General features: G+C 43.6%; 1 protein-coding gene across 1 annotated transcript in view; it reads right to left on the bottom strand.

Moving 5' to 3' along the window:
* Nucleotides 1-4,393: 4,393 nt before the first annotated feature.
* Nucleotides 4,394-17,493, bottom strand: part of vcanb (versican b) — a 20,137-nt gene continuing 7,037 nt past the window's right edge. Inside the window, exons 6-12 of the mRNA XM_030768134.1 lie at nt 11,212-11,325; nt 10,989-11,102; nt 7,978-8,136; nt 6,580-6,662; nt 5,239-5,383; nt 4,660-4,842; nt 4,394-4,521 (exon numbers count right to left, since the gene is read on the bottom strand). Coding sequence (XP_030623994.1) covers nt 4,394-4,521; nt 4,660-4,842; nt 5,239-5,383; nt 6,580-6,662; nt 7,978-8,136; nt 10,989-11,102; nt 11,212-11,325 — 926 coding nt within the window. The remainder of the gene's footprint in view (nt 4,522-4,659; nt 4,843-5,238; nt 5,384-6,579; nt 6,663-7,977; nt 8,137-10,988; nt 11,103-11,211; nt 11,326-17,493) is intronic.

Below are 17,493 nucleotides of genomic sequence, written 5' to 3'. Positions count from 1 at the left end.
TAGACGAACGAAAGCGATGCACTGATCTGATGAACGCCAGAGGAGCCAGACTGTCCGGCAGAGTTCACTCCTGTCTCTATCAGGTTTTTTTTTTTTTTTGTCTATGCTACACATTGGCACCCCCCCCCCCAGACAGGCCCTTTGAATTTAGGGGAAAAAAAGCCAAAAAGCATTTCTCAGCACATTTCCGTTACCGGGGGCATCCAACACTGTCAAAGGACAAAACCATTTTGGTTTATGAGACAGTAGTAGAGATCACATCTAATGACAGCACAATCTGAACTGGTTTACTATGGGAGGGGACGGAGGGGAGCAATGCACAGTTAAAAGGAGAAGCCCAGCACAGTTCCCAGTCTGCATACATACAGACAGTTACAATCAGGATTCAGATTAGTCAAGGCAAAGTCACTGTGGCTTTTTTACCGCCTCAAACCCTTCGTGGTAAAATATCAGTGTGTCAGATGAATTAAGGAATAAGAGTCAAATTGAGTCACAACAAACCGACAGGGTCAAAGAACACAGCACTCAGCAGCAACGGGAGCCATTTTCCTTTCTCACTCAGATATGGCTTTTAACCATGGTCAAATCAAGCTAAACTTTCGTTTCAGTTTATAATGCTCGACAATGTTAACCATGGTCCAATCAAGCTAAGCTTTCATTTCACTTTATAATGCTGGACAATGTTAGCTTTACAATAAAGTGCAGTTTTAAAATGTTGGAAATGCCTCGACCTGAAAAACCTGAATGACATGCACATGTTCGTTTCCACTCTGGCGACTGGAGCGGTAACAGGTGCCTTGCTAAAAATGATCCCATGATGAGAGTTTGTGTCACTAATATTTTCAAATCCTCTGTGTGAGATCCTCAGATCCTCTGTGTGAGATCCTCAGATCCTCTGTGTGAGATCCTCAGATCCGGGCTGATTTCCCTTGTTTATTGTTTGTACATAAAAGCATCATTAAATGGTGGATTGATCAACTGTGCCAATGTGAAGACCTCTGTGTGCTCCAAAGTCAAAGGAAGATATAACAAACAAACAACGATGGATATGGTTTGGATTTGGTTTGGATATGGTTTGGATAGTTGAGTGCCTATGACAGGACTGTGATGTTGTAGAATTTGTGTTTTATAAAATGATTGACAAGGAGACATATATGGGTATAAACATGTCAGACACTGTGGCTTTAAACATAGATTCCACGTGACGATCTAGAGTACACATTGAGAATTCACTCACCTGTCCCTCCTGCTTCATCCAATTTCCATATATAACATAGACTAAAGCTGTATATATCAATTTCACTGCTTTGTTCCTTACTTAAAGTGGATTTGGTGTTTTACGTTTCATATTTTCACAATGTTAATGGTAGTGTTAATGTGTAATGCCAAAACAGAAGGTCAAGAAAACAGACTTTAAAAGATGAACTGATTGGTCAGTTATGATTGTGCTGATTGGGGTGCCTGTGATTGGTCAGTTATGATTGTGCTGATTGGGGTGCCTGTGATTGGTCAGTTATGATCGTGCTGATTGGGGTGCCTGTGATTGGTCAGTTATGATTGTGCTGATTGGGGTGCCTGTGATTGGTCAGTTATGATTGTGCTGATTGGGGTGCCTGTGATTGGTCAGTTATGATTGTGCTGATTGGGGTGCCTGTGATTGGTCAGTTATGATCGTGCTGATTGGGGTGCCTGTGATTGGTCAGTTATGATTGTGCTGATCGGGGTGCCTGTGATTGGTCAGTTATGATCGTGCTGATTGGGGTGCCTGTGATTGGTCAGTTATGATCGTGCTGATTGGGGTGCCTGTGATTGGTCAGTTATGATTGTGCTGATTGGGGTGCCTGTGATTGGTCAGTTATGATCGTGCTGATTGGGGTGCCTGTGATTGGTCAGTTATGATCGTGCTGATTGGGGTGCCTGTGATTGGTCAGTTATGATTGTGCTGATTGGGGTGCCTGTGATTGGTCAGTTATGATCGTGCTGATTGGGGTGCCTGTGATTGGTCAGTTATGATCGTGCTGATTGGGGTGCCTGTGATTGGTCAGTTATTATTGTGCTGATTGGGGTGCCTGTGATTGGTCAGTTATGATTGTGCTGATTGGGGTGCCTGTGATTGGTCAGTTATGATCGTGCTGATGTGCACACTCAGAACTGGATCCTCTTTTTTAATTAGTACAAATATTGTATACCTTTTCTGAAGCTAGTTTGATTTTAAAACATCCCAGATTGTAAGGAGGAAGAAAATAGTACAATCTGTCAGGACTCTGGGAGTGAGAACAGAATTGGATTCAACCCAGGGCTTTAACCCTTTTTTTTCTTGATCTTTGGGAACATGACAACTTAGATTTATTAGATTTAGACAGTTCTTCTTGTAGTGTCATCAGGGTGAATTCACAACATGGGTGAAAATGTTTTCAAGTGTTAGATTTTGACATCCTCAAAGGAGTCCAAATACCAAACAGATGCATACTGAATTTGCATAGTTAATTACCAGTCCAAATGTGCTGTGTTTTTTGGTTAGGAGGACAGGTATCAGATAGAGGAATAGAAGACTGACAGAATGCTTGTTTTGCAAGTATTTTACATTTAGTCATTTGGGAGACGCTTCGGTTCAGAGCAACTTTCCAATGTCAGAGTCCCTGGAGCCCTGATTCATCTCATGGATGAAGTATATAATTAGAATAATAACAGTCGAGAATGATGTTAGAGTAATAACAGTGGAGAGTGATATTAGAGTAATAACAGTGGAGAATGATATTAGAATAGTAACAGTGGAGAATGACGTTAGAGTAATAACAGTGGAGAGTGATATTAGAGTAATAACAGTGGAGAATGATATTAGAATAGTAACAGTGGAGAATGACGTTAGAATAATAACAGTGGAGAATGATATTAGAGTAATAACAGTGGAGAATGATATTAGAATAGTAACAGTGGAGAATGATGTTAGAATAATAACAGTGGAGAATGATGTTAGAGTAATAACAGTGGAGAGTGATGTTAGAGTAATAACAGTGGAGAATGATATTAGAATAATAACAGCGGAGAATGATTTTATAATAGTAACAGTGGAGAATGATGTTAGAATAATAACAGTGGAGAATGATATTAGAATAATAACAGCGGAGAATGATGTTAGAATAATAACAGTGGAGAATGACGTTAGAATAATAACAGTGGAGAATGATTTTATAATAATAACAGTGGAGAATGATTTTATAATAGTAACAGTGGAGAATGATATTAGAATAATAACAGTGGAGAATGATGTTAGAATAATAACAGTGGAGAATGATTTTATAATAATAACAGTGGAGAATGATTTTATAATAGTGACAGTGGAGAGTGATGTTAGGACAGTTTTCATGGAGAATAACAGCTGCATTGTTTCATATTGTACAGACAAAAGGAACACTCCCGGGATATTTATATTCTAAGGTCCTTTATTCAAAATCTCACAGTTGATTCACTGTTATATGTCTCTTCTGTAATAAATTAAACCTCTATGGCTTCTTTTGTCTTAATGTCTGACACAAAGCAGGCTGAGCCATTCAACAGCACAGAAACTATTCACCTTTACATCATGACATTCATAGAAAAAAAGAGTTACATGGTTTATATGTACAAATTCATTTATCTGTCAGGTCACTAAACTGGGGTAGGTGTTGCTGGTGATGTCTGGGCAGTTTGAGATTTGGATTTTCTGACTGATCTGTGGTCAGTTCATCCTAAACTCTCTGGCACAGCAGTCATGAGTGGCAGTCCCTTCAGCACCCCCCCCCCCCCCACCCCCCCCCCCCCCCCCCCCCCCCCACCCCCAATAATCGCATAATGCTTTATTCTGAATAAAATCCCCAAACTGTGAGAGGAGCAATAGAAAGGCTGTTGTTTTGTTTTCTCAGAGGAGACACAGCAGTTGGACTCTTTGTGAGAGAATGTCTCTGTTGGCAGTTTACATGTGTTTTCATTCCCTCACACTCTCTGTTTGTCTTGGACTTTGATTCTCCACTCTGAGCTTACAAGCTCCTCTCAGTTCACATGGCACCACAGTTACTGTTTCATCAAAGGAAGGCACTTCTGACAAGGTTCACTGGTTAGCTAATATTCCTTTCCCTTTTGTAATATTCAATTAGGTGGATGTATATGTATGTGTATATACATATATATATATATAAATATATATATATATACACATACACACCCAGACACACACACACACACACACACACACACATATAGGGGCTCAATAACATTCTGACACATTCATAAATCATGTGACCCAGACATGTCTTTTTAGACAGTGGAATGGCTTTGTGTTTGTGTGGGAGAGAGATACACCCTGGCCTGGGTCTGGCCTGGGTCTGGCCCAGGTGGGTCCACTCAGAGCGGGCGGTCAGTGCCTGGTCTTGTCCACTCCGTTGGCCCAGTGGCGCCGCTCCTGCCCGTTGTAGCGTCTCTTTTCATAGCTGTAGTAGTTATTGTACTGGTGCTTCTGTGCATAGGCTTTTTGATAAGTGGATGCTGAAAGTCAAGAGAAACAGATTTCAGTCAGTAATACATATGTTATTATGTGGTTATTATTAAAGACTTGCTTTAATTGTGTCTTTTCCTTAATCCTGCATTTGACTCAGTGATGTTTAAAGTGAAGAGAGGACATACGACTCAGACAGGTGATTTTGGGTTTGTCCCAGCGGCCATCGCCGCGGCACCGGATGGTGGGAACGTGTCTCTGGATGAAGCCGTCCTTACAGTGGTACCGGACCAGAGAGTTAATCTCATAACGGGGCCTCATGCTGCCATACACACGGGCATCCTTCACTATGGGGGGCTGACCACAGGACACTGCCAGAGAAAAAAGGGATTTGGCTGTCAACTGCACCTGCAGCCCAAGCATCATGCAGAGAGGAGAGGAGAGGAGAGGAGAGATAAGAGGAGAGGAGAGATAAGAGGAGAGGAGAGGAGAGGAGAGGAAAGAAGAGAAGAGGAGAGGAGAGAAGGGTAGAGGAGAGAAGAGAAGATAAGAGGAGAGATAAGAAAAGAGGAGAGGAGAGAAGAGGAGAGATAAGAGAGGAGGAGAGGAGAGGAGCGAAGAGAAGAGGAGAGGAGAGGAGAGAAGAGGAGAGATAAGAGAGGAGGAGAGAAGAGGAGAGGAGCGAAGAGGAGAGGAGAGGAGAGGAGAGATAAGAGGAGAGGAGAGGAGAGGAGAGGAGAGGAGAGGAGAGAAAGAGAGTTTCTCACCTGTCCCTTTCTTGCAGGTAAAGGTCAAGTGGTAATTACAGGGCACATCGTTCCACTGTCCATTTTCGTGCCAGATCATGACCACGCAGTCCTCGCCGGAGGAGAAGAAGCTGTCTGGCTGTCCCTGTCTCCAGTTCTCAAATTGCTGGTGAATCAACACACAGACGTTAACAAACGTACCCTGACACACTGGTCACGCCATCATGACTCAACACAAAACTTTGACTCTGGGGTTTTTTATCCATAGGCTGGGTGCTGCCGTGCCGTGAGTAACGACATCACAGTAGTGAATGTCATTTAGTTTTCCGTTTAGAAATGCACGTACAGGGAGCTTTTCATTAAAGTCGCCCAGGTGTGTTTCTATGGCAACCTTCTCCAGCCCTTTATTTAAAACTGTCAGGGAACATTTATCGTGGTAGATGTCCCCTCCCAAAAACGCTACCCTACTCAGAGGAGCCTCATACCATTACGCACCACCTCTCTGAGTTTTCACTCTGTGAACAGCATACATTAAATGTGAATAAGAGAAAAGGAAGAGCGTTCAGTTCATTAGCCTGCTATAGCACACAGCTCCACGTCTCCACAGCACAGTCCCGTCTGCAGAGAAAAGCCATCTCTGCATCTCCTAACAGGAGGCCTGTACAGATTCAGCACTGAAATCACTGACCTCTTCGTGCAATGCACGTCATAGCCACAAGAGGGCACTAACACAACATTTTGACAGCTCAGGCTGCTGCCTCCGCTTTCGCCCTGATTCCCGACATCTGGTAGAATTACACGGGACTTTCCTTATTACGAGGGGGGGGGGGGGGCTGATAGATCTGAATGTTGGGAGAAAAACCCTGACGCATCCCCATAATGCATTGTTAAGGAAAACAGATGACCTTTAGTTTATTGGGATAGAAAATGTTCCCATGCAGGCTGTCTGTGTATGCAAGTCATAGAGAGGCCATAACACAGAGAATAAGCCCATGGAACAGAACAGTGGAGTTGGTTGGAAGATTGTTGTTTAAATCTCGCTTTTAATGCAAAACTGACTGGGCATTTAAAATACTGCCCACACCAGAATTCACATTCAAACTCACGCACACGCACACCCGCGCACACACACACATACACATGCACCCACACACATACACACACATATAGACACACTCACACACACCACACACACACACACACACACACACACGCACACACTGGAGGTGGGGCATCCATAGGTGTCTCTGTGCTGCTCTCTCTAATGGGAACATTAAAGAGTGTGGCTATAATTTATTCACTTTGTGGTGCAGTCCATATATGTGAGTAATAAACTGTATTAAAATCACAATCTTTTCTTACCATGGGCCTGCCATCAGTCCATCGGAAGTCGTTTTCAAACATCTTATCGTTCAGCCCAATCCACTGATAATCGTGTCCTAAACCTGGAACACATTCACATGTTTACCCTCTCAGTGCTCAGCCTTATTTAGCCCGGCCAGCTTCACAGGAAAACAGTGAGACATTTTTAAAAGCATAAATCGCCGTTCCCTTTCCCCAAAACCCCGCCTTTTCAGACAAACTCTTCCCAAAACCCCGCCTTTTCAGACAAACTCATTAAAGAGACCTTTCCTGCCTGCCAAAACTTTGCAGAAATGCTCTTTGTCTTTCTAAGTCACTAAAATCCTTTACGGTGAAGGTAATTAACAGCCTGAGCATATAATTTAAAACAGAGGCAAAGCTTTAATACAGACCCCAGGGTTGCAGGAGCACACTGTTCCAAATTTACCTTACCAAGCCGGCCGTCACAGCGAACCAGGAGATCTTTTAACCCAAACTATATTTCCCTCAATATAAATATGCCCAAACTATTTCCCACTATCATTGCACAGTTAGGATAAATACAAAGCTTCAGTAATATGGAGATGTTCAGGTTGCCTGTATCAGGTAAACCTATAGTGTATCTGTAACAGGTAAACCTATAGTGTATCTGTATCAGGTAAACCTATAGTGTATCTGTATCAGGTAAACCTACAGTGTATCTGTATCAGGTAAACCTATAGTGTATCTGTATCAGGTAAACCTACAGTGTATCTGTATCAGGTAAACCTACAGTGTATCTGTATCAGGTAAACCTATAGTGTATCTGTAACAGGTAAACCTACAGTGTATCTGTATCAGGTAAACCTATAGTGTATCTGTGACAGGTAAACCTATAGTGTATCTGTAACAGGTAAACCTGTAGTGTATCTGTGACATGTGAACCTGTAGTGTATCTGTGACAGGTAAACCTATAGTGTATCTGTAATAGGCAAACCTATAGTGTATCTGTATCAGGTAAACCTATAGTATATCTGTAACAGGTAAACCTATAGTGTGTCTGTGACAGGTAAACGCATAGTGTATCTGTAACAGGTAAACCTATAGTGTATCTGTAACAGGTAAACCTATAGTGTATCTGTATCAGGTAAACCTATAGTGTATCTGTAACAGGTAAACCTATAGTGTGTCTGTGACAGGTAAACGCATAGTGTATCTGTAACAGGTAAACCTATAGTGTATCTGTGACAGGTAAACCTATAGTGTATCTGTGACAGGTAAACCTATAGTGTTACCTGTCACACTGTGATAAGTAACTTTATCTGTGACAGGTAAACCTATAGGTGATTGTTATTGTTATCATAAGTCATTGTTCCACTGCCTGTCTGCGGTCATAGTCAAGGCGAACGGCAGCTGGGAGTGGTGTGCAGACACACTTACGGTTGACAAAGTTCTGCTCCTCGTGGGAGAGGATGCTGGCCAAATGGGAGCCCTGCAGGCGGCACTCTCTCTCGGCGGCGTCCCAGGTCCGACGGTGGGTGAAGTACTTATAGCAGTGGCTCTGGAACTTATGCCAGCCGTAATCACACATCTCCGTATCTGAGAACAGAACGATAAAGGAGTGATGGACAGAACGATAAATGAATGATTGTTGTGGTTGTTGTGCGTAAACCAGTTTGATGAAATGAAGGTTCCGTTTACTATGGGTGAGGGTGCGACACTAACAGATCTGTCCTCAGCTCATCCTCGAAAAAACGTAAAGTCTTAACTGATTAAAGTCTGAACTGATAGTGTTGTAACTATCATTTAAATCGACCGTTCTGCTGATAGTTGTGTGAGAAAAAGAGCAGCTCTCACACAGGGTGTAAATCTGATACTATTATAAAACACAGACCCTCTTCTGTTTCATCCACCATGCCTAACTGGGTTAGCTCAGCACCAAGTACTTTTCACTCTCAGACACAATGTTTCCCATCAGCTTTCTGCCTGTAGTGCTGAGCGTGGCAACCGCAACACAGACCCTGACAGATAACAGGGCAACAATGACATGCAGTCAGACTGTTCATAAAAAGACATTCAAAAAAACCCAATGCATCATCTCAGTAGCACAGAGTGCTAATACATGGAAGTGTTGATCATCTTCTATAAACCCTTCCTGTTTTTGCCTTGAATGCCCATTAGGTTCTCATTCTCCAGCTGAACTCACTGACACAGAGGATGTATTCTACCGCATTTAAATCCACAACATATTGCAGAACAAAAGCCTGGGTCTATTAGTCATTTCAATGCATTACAAAAAAACACTCATTTCTCTGCTGCAGCTTTAGATATGCGACCCAAAGCTTGGGCTTCTAACTGTCAGCTAGCCACAGTTTTGACTGTCCGTGTCACTCTGTTAAACTCTGCTGGCCTATGTGTGTGTGTGTGTGTGTGTGTGTGTGTGTGTGTGTGTGTGTGTGTGTGTGGAGGGGGGTCGTCCTTGTCTGTCTGACAGAGTGAACACAGATCCCTCAGTGGGGGTCAACTCAGTGTTCCCTCAGGAAGTCTGGGAGTGGGAGAGAATGACCGAGTCAAGGGTTAAGTCGGGAAAATCACATTTACGCCAAAGGCTAAAGACATCTCAACACTCTGCCTGTGCGGGAGGTCTAGCCAGGTCAAAAATGGAAAACATTCATTAATAGAAGTCTTTTAGAAATCTAACAGAGGGCTTTTAAAAGACTATGGGATTTATGTTGTCTTAACAAGCTCTCTGCCAAAGCTGTGTCCTTTTGTTTTATAAACACGCTGTTCTGACTCAGACTGGCAGCTCCAGTATCAATCAGTCTGGTCAGTGATTGGAGAGCCGCTGATATTATTCCTGAAAAACTATTGTTGATGTTACAAACCAATCCACACAGCTGAAAAAAAAATGTTAGAGTAAAATAATAAACTGACAAGCTTGAGCTCATCTTTGGAAAACAAGCCTGAGAAAGCAGATGTCTTTCAGGTGAGAGAAATGAGAGAGAGAGAGAGAGAGAGAGAGAGACAGAGAAGGAGGACATGACTAGTTGGCCTGTGAGCAAGTATTGGGGATGGGACCAGAATCAGTCCAATAAGGAAACAAAATCCAGTGTTCGCACCAGGCCTCTTGACGTTAGCACACATGTAGGAAATGATCTGAGTTAAGTGACAGAATGCCTTGTTTTCAGTTTAGTCCTGAGGGAAGCCCTGCTGGGCCACTGAGAGAAAGGCAGGTGTTTGGCTTGTTTTACTTTTGCCCTAAGTGCAGTGCAGTGAAGGACTGAAATGCTTGAGCCTCCTTTGGTGCTTCAGTCTACTGCAGTCACAGAAACATACAATTGATTCCATCTGCGTTCGCTGCTGCGTGGGCCCTGCCAATTGTGACTGAGTTCCCAACAGCTTATGGGGCCTCACCTCCTGGGAGAGCTCCACCCAGCAGGCCTCTTCAGCAGTGCTTCACCAGTCCTTAACAGCCCTGCTCTATGACATCACAATTCATAAAGCTCAGAGAATGAACACCCTCCAAGACCAAAATAACTAGAGGCCTGCCTCTCTCTCTCTCTCACTACCTACTCTTGCCCTGCCACTGTTATAGGCATGTCTTCTTATGCCAGGGCACAGCAGAGGGTCTGTTCTCACGTTTGAAGACCTTGGCTTTAGCTGTGGATAGAAAAAATATTTTTGGCCTCTTATTAAACACTGTATGTGAAATGAGGAATTCATTAGTCGTAGCCATAGGACACTCACTGACTGAAAACATGTTTTAGTATCTGCACAAATGGATTTAAGAATTCGGAGCTTTGCCCCAAACAAGGCATCATCTCTCCAGTGAACAGTCATAATAGCCAGATTTGGCACCTGCTGATACCCACCCTGTGATTGTTGTGTTGGGTGGTGGCTTTTGTTTTTGGAAATGTTAAAAGGCCTGACCTAAATTGAAGAACAAAGCTCACTTTTGTAGTAGAACAGAGGAACAGAAAAGACAATAGCAGGGAAACTCTCTCGCGGGAAGTCGTTTTCAGAGCCTGGTAGGAGCCAGTCTAGTGCAGCCAAAGACCTGGTAGGGTGGTTCTGAATATGACAGAGCAGCATTCTCACTGGCTCCCTGTTCATCATCTGCTCTCTGAAAGGAGCCTTTTAGTTTGGTGCAACACTAGGGTTTCTCCACAGGACAAAAAAAACACACTTTCACTGACTTGTTAGCACGGACAGATGTGTAGTCTGCAGTGAGCCAGCTTTGTCTGCATTGCATCTCTCTGTTTAAGTGAATATCCTTTTAAACTGGCACTCTGTTAGAATTCTTCAGTATTTAGAGACCAGTGTTTGAAATTGTAAACATCCCTTTTGCAGTTTTGAAAAACTGATCTCTGCTCATATTTGTGAAGATTGGAAAGTCTTCTACTGCAATCTGAAGCTTGATTTAAACACAGCATTTTTCAGAGAGGCCTCACCTTGCTCACAGAGAGCTCCAGAGTAACTCGGTAAGCAGACGCAGGTGAAAGAGTTCGCTCCATCAATGCAGGTGGCTCCATTACGACAAGGGTTAGACTGGCACTCATCAATGTCTGCGGGATTCACAAAGGGGGGGGGGGGGGGGGGCAGAGAGACTCTGCTGTTGGTGTTTCCAAAATCTTATTAATAATGTTAATGCTGAAAGAGACTTAAGCTCCATACCAGTCTCACAACGCTCTCCGGTGAATCCCGGCATGCAGACGCACATGCTATGTTTGCCGCTCAAATAGCAAGTCGCTCCATTTTCACAAACATTTTCGGTGCATAACATGAGACCTGAATTCACAAATGACAGAAACAAAATGATTCTCTGTTATTTACAATAGCCAATCAAAGCCACAAAGACATTAGTGTAATGTCTGATTTAAACATGAATCCCAAACTTACTTTACAAATGACAAGTCTCTACCAGGGTGTCACTAGTGTAGTACTCTAACAACTCCAGAACATACGGTAGCATAGAGGGCGTCAGATTGGCATTTTTTTATCGTCTACCTGCAACGTCAACGGTGTGGCCTTCCACAGTGTGGTCTTCTGTGGTCCCACTCTCTGGTTGACTGGTAACTATCACTGCTCTGGACGGTGGCTCTGCCTCAACTTGGGTGAGATGAGATAGACCATCGTAGTCGACATAATATTCTGTTTTCGGCACAGGAGTGGTCACCCGGGGAGAGCCAATTACGCCTTGAGAGTCAGTTACTTCAACCAAGACCTTGTCTGGTTCCTGTAGATGCTGTTCTGATGAATCCTTGGTGGAATGAAGACTGGATGTGGGCCTGGTGAAGGCTTTCCCAGCGGAGAACACAGAGGGAGGGCCCGTGGTTTCATGCTGTGACGGATCTGTAGGCTGCACTGACGTCTTTTCTTGAAAAGACACCTGCAAGGATGGAGCTGCGGTTGATAAAGGTGTGGAGTCTTCAGCTGAACCGTCAAAGTCTTCGGTCACTATACTGTCCCTGGTATAAGCTTCCGCGCGGTCTGCGGTCGGAGCGTCAGGGTCACGGTCTCCAGACAGCTCCTCCTCAGGACTGGTTGCTGTCGCTTCAGCACTCGGTGCAACTCCGGCAGTTGCAGCCAAGTGAACAGAGTCCCGGGCCTCTGTGCTGAGGGGTGGGGTAACAGGGTAGGATGTTACGGTGAGAGCGAGGGACACTGTTGTCTCTTTGGGTATCTCAGAGAGGTAAGATTCCTGTGCTGATCCATCTTCTTCAGCAGAGGAAGATCCTTCAAAATCCTCTGCCTCCGCCTGCTTGCCTTGGTCCTTTGCTGAGGGCGTCGTGGCGGATGGCGGGGTCACGGTGGAAAATTCGGCTCCAGGAGTCTGAGAAGTCTTGTCTAGTGCTGCAGTTTCAGTCTCGTCAGTTCTTACCACTGTGTGGACGAGAGGAGTCACGGCCTCTTCCCCGGAGCCCTCCGGAGGAGAGAGCTGTCCCTGCTCCTCTATGCGAGGTCTCTCCCAGCCTTCCGTAAGCTTGTGGGTGGTTGTTCTGCTGACTGTGGCCTTTGAGAAAATCTCTAAGGCTGAGGTTTTGGCGGCTGTTGTGGTCAGTGCAGGGTGCGTCTCAGCAGTGTCTGTTATCTCATACAGGCTGCCAACCTCAGTCGTCATGGGAGAGGATGTTGGGCCCTCACTCCTATCTGTGTTCTCCTCTATCAAAGTATAGTCAAAGGTAGGGCCTTTGTCTGCATCGTATGTTTCTTCCACTTTAGACTCCCAGTCAGTTACTGGGGTAACCGTCTCAAACTGATCTCCTCTTGCTTCTTGGATATTGATGTTGGTTTCCAGAGTCAACTCATGTTTCCCATTTATGAAGCTCAGTGTTGGGGAAAAGGCCACAGATGCAGTGGGAAATACATCCGTGTCCCCACTCCCTAAGACTGTCTCTCCGCCCATCACCAGCGGAGACTCCTGAGACCCTGCCCCAGGCTGTTCTATCATCTGCAAAATCTGATCAACTGCAAAAAGACAAAGACAGACATGTGATCCCCCATGGAATGCCTGGAATCTTTAAACAACATCATGATAAGTTATGACAAAGGAGAAAAAAACCCCACCAACTCCACGAACTGGTGAGACCATCGGGGGTGTTCATCTAAGAGTTCACGTTTTCTAATCAGACATTTCACAAACGCTCCCTCTAAATATTTTATTGAACTGAAATAAAACTGAAAGTTTTATTAAAATGAAACTAGACTTCTCAAAATATCTCAGAAACTCTGGGATGACCATTGTGGGAAGAGGTGTGATAAATTTGGGCTTGAACATTTTACCTTGAAAGGCCAACGTTTAACTGCTGATTCGCAGCAGAGAACGAGGCTGAGTTCACATGAAACTTTCACTGAAGGTTTATCTTCCAACTGCTCAATCCCATCCCCCGGCCCTCTATGAATTTAAAGTTAAACCCCTACAGACATCCTAAGAGCCAATGCATGTAAGTTTCCACTTTCCATCTGTTTAAAAATATGAAGGGGAGGCTGCTGTCGTAGCACTTCTGTGAAGAGTTCTTCTGCCTTAGAGATTTAGCACATTTTAATATTAAACAATACCACCCATGTGTGCATTTCCTTTGATGGGCAGCTTGGTGACCCACCCCCACAGTAACCTGATCTGTGTACAGGGGCGAGGTAAGGGAAAGTAATTAGTGAAGAATGATTACATTGTTGAGTGATGTTTAAGAGGCCTGGCCATTTGACCTGAGGGCATTTATTCCTAGTGTCTTTGAAGATTTGGCAAATTCTCCCTTTCATAGTCAAAGACCCTATGTATACACACACACACCAGCAGCACTGGAATGAGTTTCAAAGTGGGGGGGCAAGAACACGGGGTAAACCCAGACCTGTAGGGGAGTGCGGGGGCATCCTCCCCCAGGCAAAATTTTCTTAATTCTGGCCGCTAAATGCACCATTTTCCCGCAGTTTGAGACAGAAACGGAAAGCCTTAAGGCAGGTGAGGTTACCACGATATCATAGCGTATGCTACATTGCAACTTCGCAACCTGTCGAGTTTAGCCAACAGAGTGATGAGGTGGTTAGGTAGGTTTGTATAGATAAACAAATGTTACAGAATTAATGCAGATATAGGTTATGACAACTCTTGCCTGTTTGCTATGCCAGGTATCCAAGTGCTGTTGCCGACATGCGATTTCCCAAATCAACAAAATACATTGCACAGCCATTGTAAGCTTCATCCTTCTCCTTAAACATCATCATGTTACGTACCTTGCGATCTAGACATGAGATTGGCTGGTGGTGCGAAGTGACATCATAACCAGGAGTCAGATATTAATCCTTAAACAATGTGGACTGGACTGGCTATGAGCTCCCTCACTTATGAGCAAAAACCTGTTTCTGCTTATTCTTGTCCAGAGTTTATATGGATCAGCCAAAGAAAGGCAGGTAACCCCCTCCCCTCCCCGCCCATATACATAGAAATATTTCTACCTCCACAAATCAACGAGACTGTACATAAGAAACGAGCTAGGTTACCACTGCAATGGTTAACTTCTCTCGCCGTTTTTTTTGGCATAACGTGGACGGTGTTGATTAACGCGGATATTCTGAGAGCCAAAAGTGGGGGGCAAATGCCCACCCTGTCACCCCCCCCCCCCACCCCCGCTTCCGGCGCCCCAGGCACACACACACACAGGATGTTTCTGGTCATGTTCTGCATCGCTGCAAACACCGACATGTATGAGTTTAGAAACATCAGTGGGTTTCAGAAGAAACTGTGTAAATGTGGACTAGTGTGGGGCCATATGGCCATGATCAGGAATGTCATCTCTCTTTTCCAGCACAGAGGAAAGTCACCTCAGGTCATGGGAAAATCTGCTTCTCTCTTCCACATCTGAATACAGGGAGACTGGTTCAGCCGTACGTCATTAGTAAAAAAAAAAAAAAAAAAAAAATGTTTTGGCATTGGAAAGAGCCAGAGCAATCACTGAATCAGCCCATGATAAACAGTTGAGGTTGGATGTTTGCAACACAGCAGTGGGAGTCGAGACAGAGCAGGAGGAAGTCTGGTTTCTCTATAGTCAAGACCTACCTGCATCTGTGTTTCTTATTCTACACCAAATACCATCCCTCATTTCACAATATTCTGTCTGCAAAAGAGAGTCGGTCTGACATGTGCCGAGAACACGAGATGAGTGAATTTTGGCTCATTTTTTTTAACAGATGTCTTGTATGCAAACAAACAATAACAGTTTGTATGAATCTCTCTGTAAACCAAAGTTCTAAAGAGAACATTAGCTGCAACGCTGACAGGAGTCTGGAATTTTTTCTCATGAGAAAGCAGCGCTAGTCCCATGTCTTTGCGTTCCAGTAGAATGGAAGATTCTGGAATCTTCCTGTAACATGCTGTGCAGGAGGACCTGATAGCTGCATGAACAAAGCACATGGCAGCTGAGAGAGGAGAAGAACTGCTTACCTGACTGGTTTTTATCGTGAACATTGACGATGATGAGGTGGAATGGAGGTTTGTCCATTGAGACCTCATCGTCTTGACCCTGGACCATCCCACCCGTGGTGTGCTCTGAAGTCTGCATGTCCACGGTAGCCGCTGGTCTGGTTGGAATGAATCCAGGAATGTGTCTGCTTGGTTCGCTGTCTGCGGAGCCTTCCACATCTTCCTTAAACACGATGGCTGGTTCTGCGAGACCTTGTCCAGGCGGAGATGTTGCCGCCTCAGAGGGCAGCACACCTTCCCCTCTGCCGTCTCCACTGCTGCTGTCTTCAGCGTTGCTCTCTGTCTCCATCGCTGTGTCCAGATGGGAGGTCACGGTCTTCATGGTAGGTGGAAGGGGAAGCACATCTCCACGGGGCACAGATTCAAGCTGGCTCTGATCAAAACTCACGAAACTGTCTACCTCGTAGTCAGGAAAGGCGGTGGTGTCTGTGAAATGGCACTGAGAACAACCCCTTCAGATCAGACTTGGGCTTTGTGTTTTTAAGAGGAAAAAAAGACTGGTTTACATATTATTAAGCAGTAAGTACCAATGATGAAAAAAGAAAAGCTTATGACAATGATGTATGATATGACAGACATATCCCATCTAATTTGTTGTGACATTTGAAGTGAGGACTCATTCAGTACAGTAACTGCTCCCTAACGTGTGGGGAATTTCGAGACTTTCATTTTAATTTCATTTTAACCTGATGTTATCCTGTGTGTTTAAAACACACAACACTGAAAACAGAAAAAAAGGTTGTGGAACAACTTAGTGAAGTCGTGTGACTCCAGCCGCCACCGTAAGATTATAGAGAGAAGACTGTCAGGCAGCTCTGAAGATGGCAGGGACACTCTGGCTCCCTCTAGTGGTTAGTGAAGGATGTCTTGTTGGGCTCATCGGGTAAACTGAACACTTAAAAACAAACAAACAAACAAACAAAACCCCACAGTTTTGCTGATGCACTGGAGCATGATGTATGTAACTGAACCGTCTCTAACAGTCTTAAATACAGCATGAACTCCTTTCTCTGTTTGTTATGGGAAATCACTTCCTTACATGTTACAGTGAAAATGTGAATATACTGCATTATCATAGTAAGGCAAAACAATATTAACAGCAAGAATGTTTTATCTTTTTTATTACACTGAGTATTTTGAGTATTACTGCATTATTGTTTTGACAATATTAAATTATAAGAGGACCAACATGAATAAAAATAAATAAACAAAAACGTGGTATTCATGGTAAAATTACAAACACAGAATCAGACTCTCTCTCTCTCTCTCTCTCTCTCTCTCACTCTCTCTCTGTCTCTCTCTCTGTCTCTTTGTTGCACACGTACCCAAAGGAACTCCACCCAAAAGGAAAGTGAAAGTTACTTTTCTAAGGGTGGCGTATATTTTTTTCAGAGGACAATAACAATATCTTAAACAGAAAGAAGAAAACACAGTGAGTATATTAATAAACCATGTGACTTATATATTTATGTGACAGAGACAGGAAGCAGAATATAGCACATCAATTCTGAGAAATCTTTTTCTTTTTTTTTGTAAGACAATCTATGACCAGGAAGTGGCACTTATACAAAACGGTCGGAGTACAACTATACTCTCATTCACGTGGGAAAAAAACCAAACGTATTGTTGGAAATGATGGGAAAAAGAAAAACTTGAGATGCTATGTGAAATGACAGACAGATGCCATATTTGTTGCCGTACTTAAAGTGAGATTCAGCACTGCCTAATCAGGAGGGACACGTGTAGCGATTATACATGTGCAGTATTTTCCTCTGTTATGTGAGATAATCTCTGACCAGGAAGAGGCACTTATACAGTAAGATCAGAGTACTAATACTTTATTATTATACTAATACTGTTAACACTATAACTAATAAAACTGTAAATAATACTATAAAACTAAGACTATTACACTAATACTGTCCACTATAACTAATCAAACCATAACAAATATTATAACACTAATACTATTATAGTAA

Source organism: Chanos chanos, chromosome 3, assembly GCF_902362185.1.
Source record: "Chanos chanos chromosome 3, fChaCha1.1, whole genome shotgun sequence".
In the NCBI taxonomy this organism is placed as follows: Eukaryota; Metazoa; Chordata; class Actinopteri; order Gonorynchiformes; family Chanidae; genus Chanos; species Chanos chanos.
This window is presented reverse-complemented; position numbering and strand designations above follow the sequence as displayed.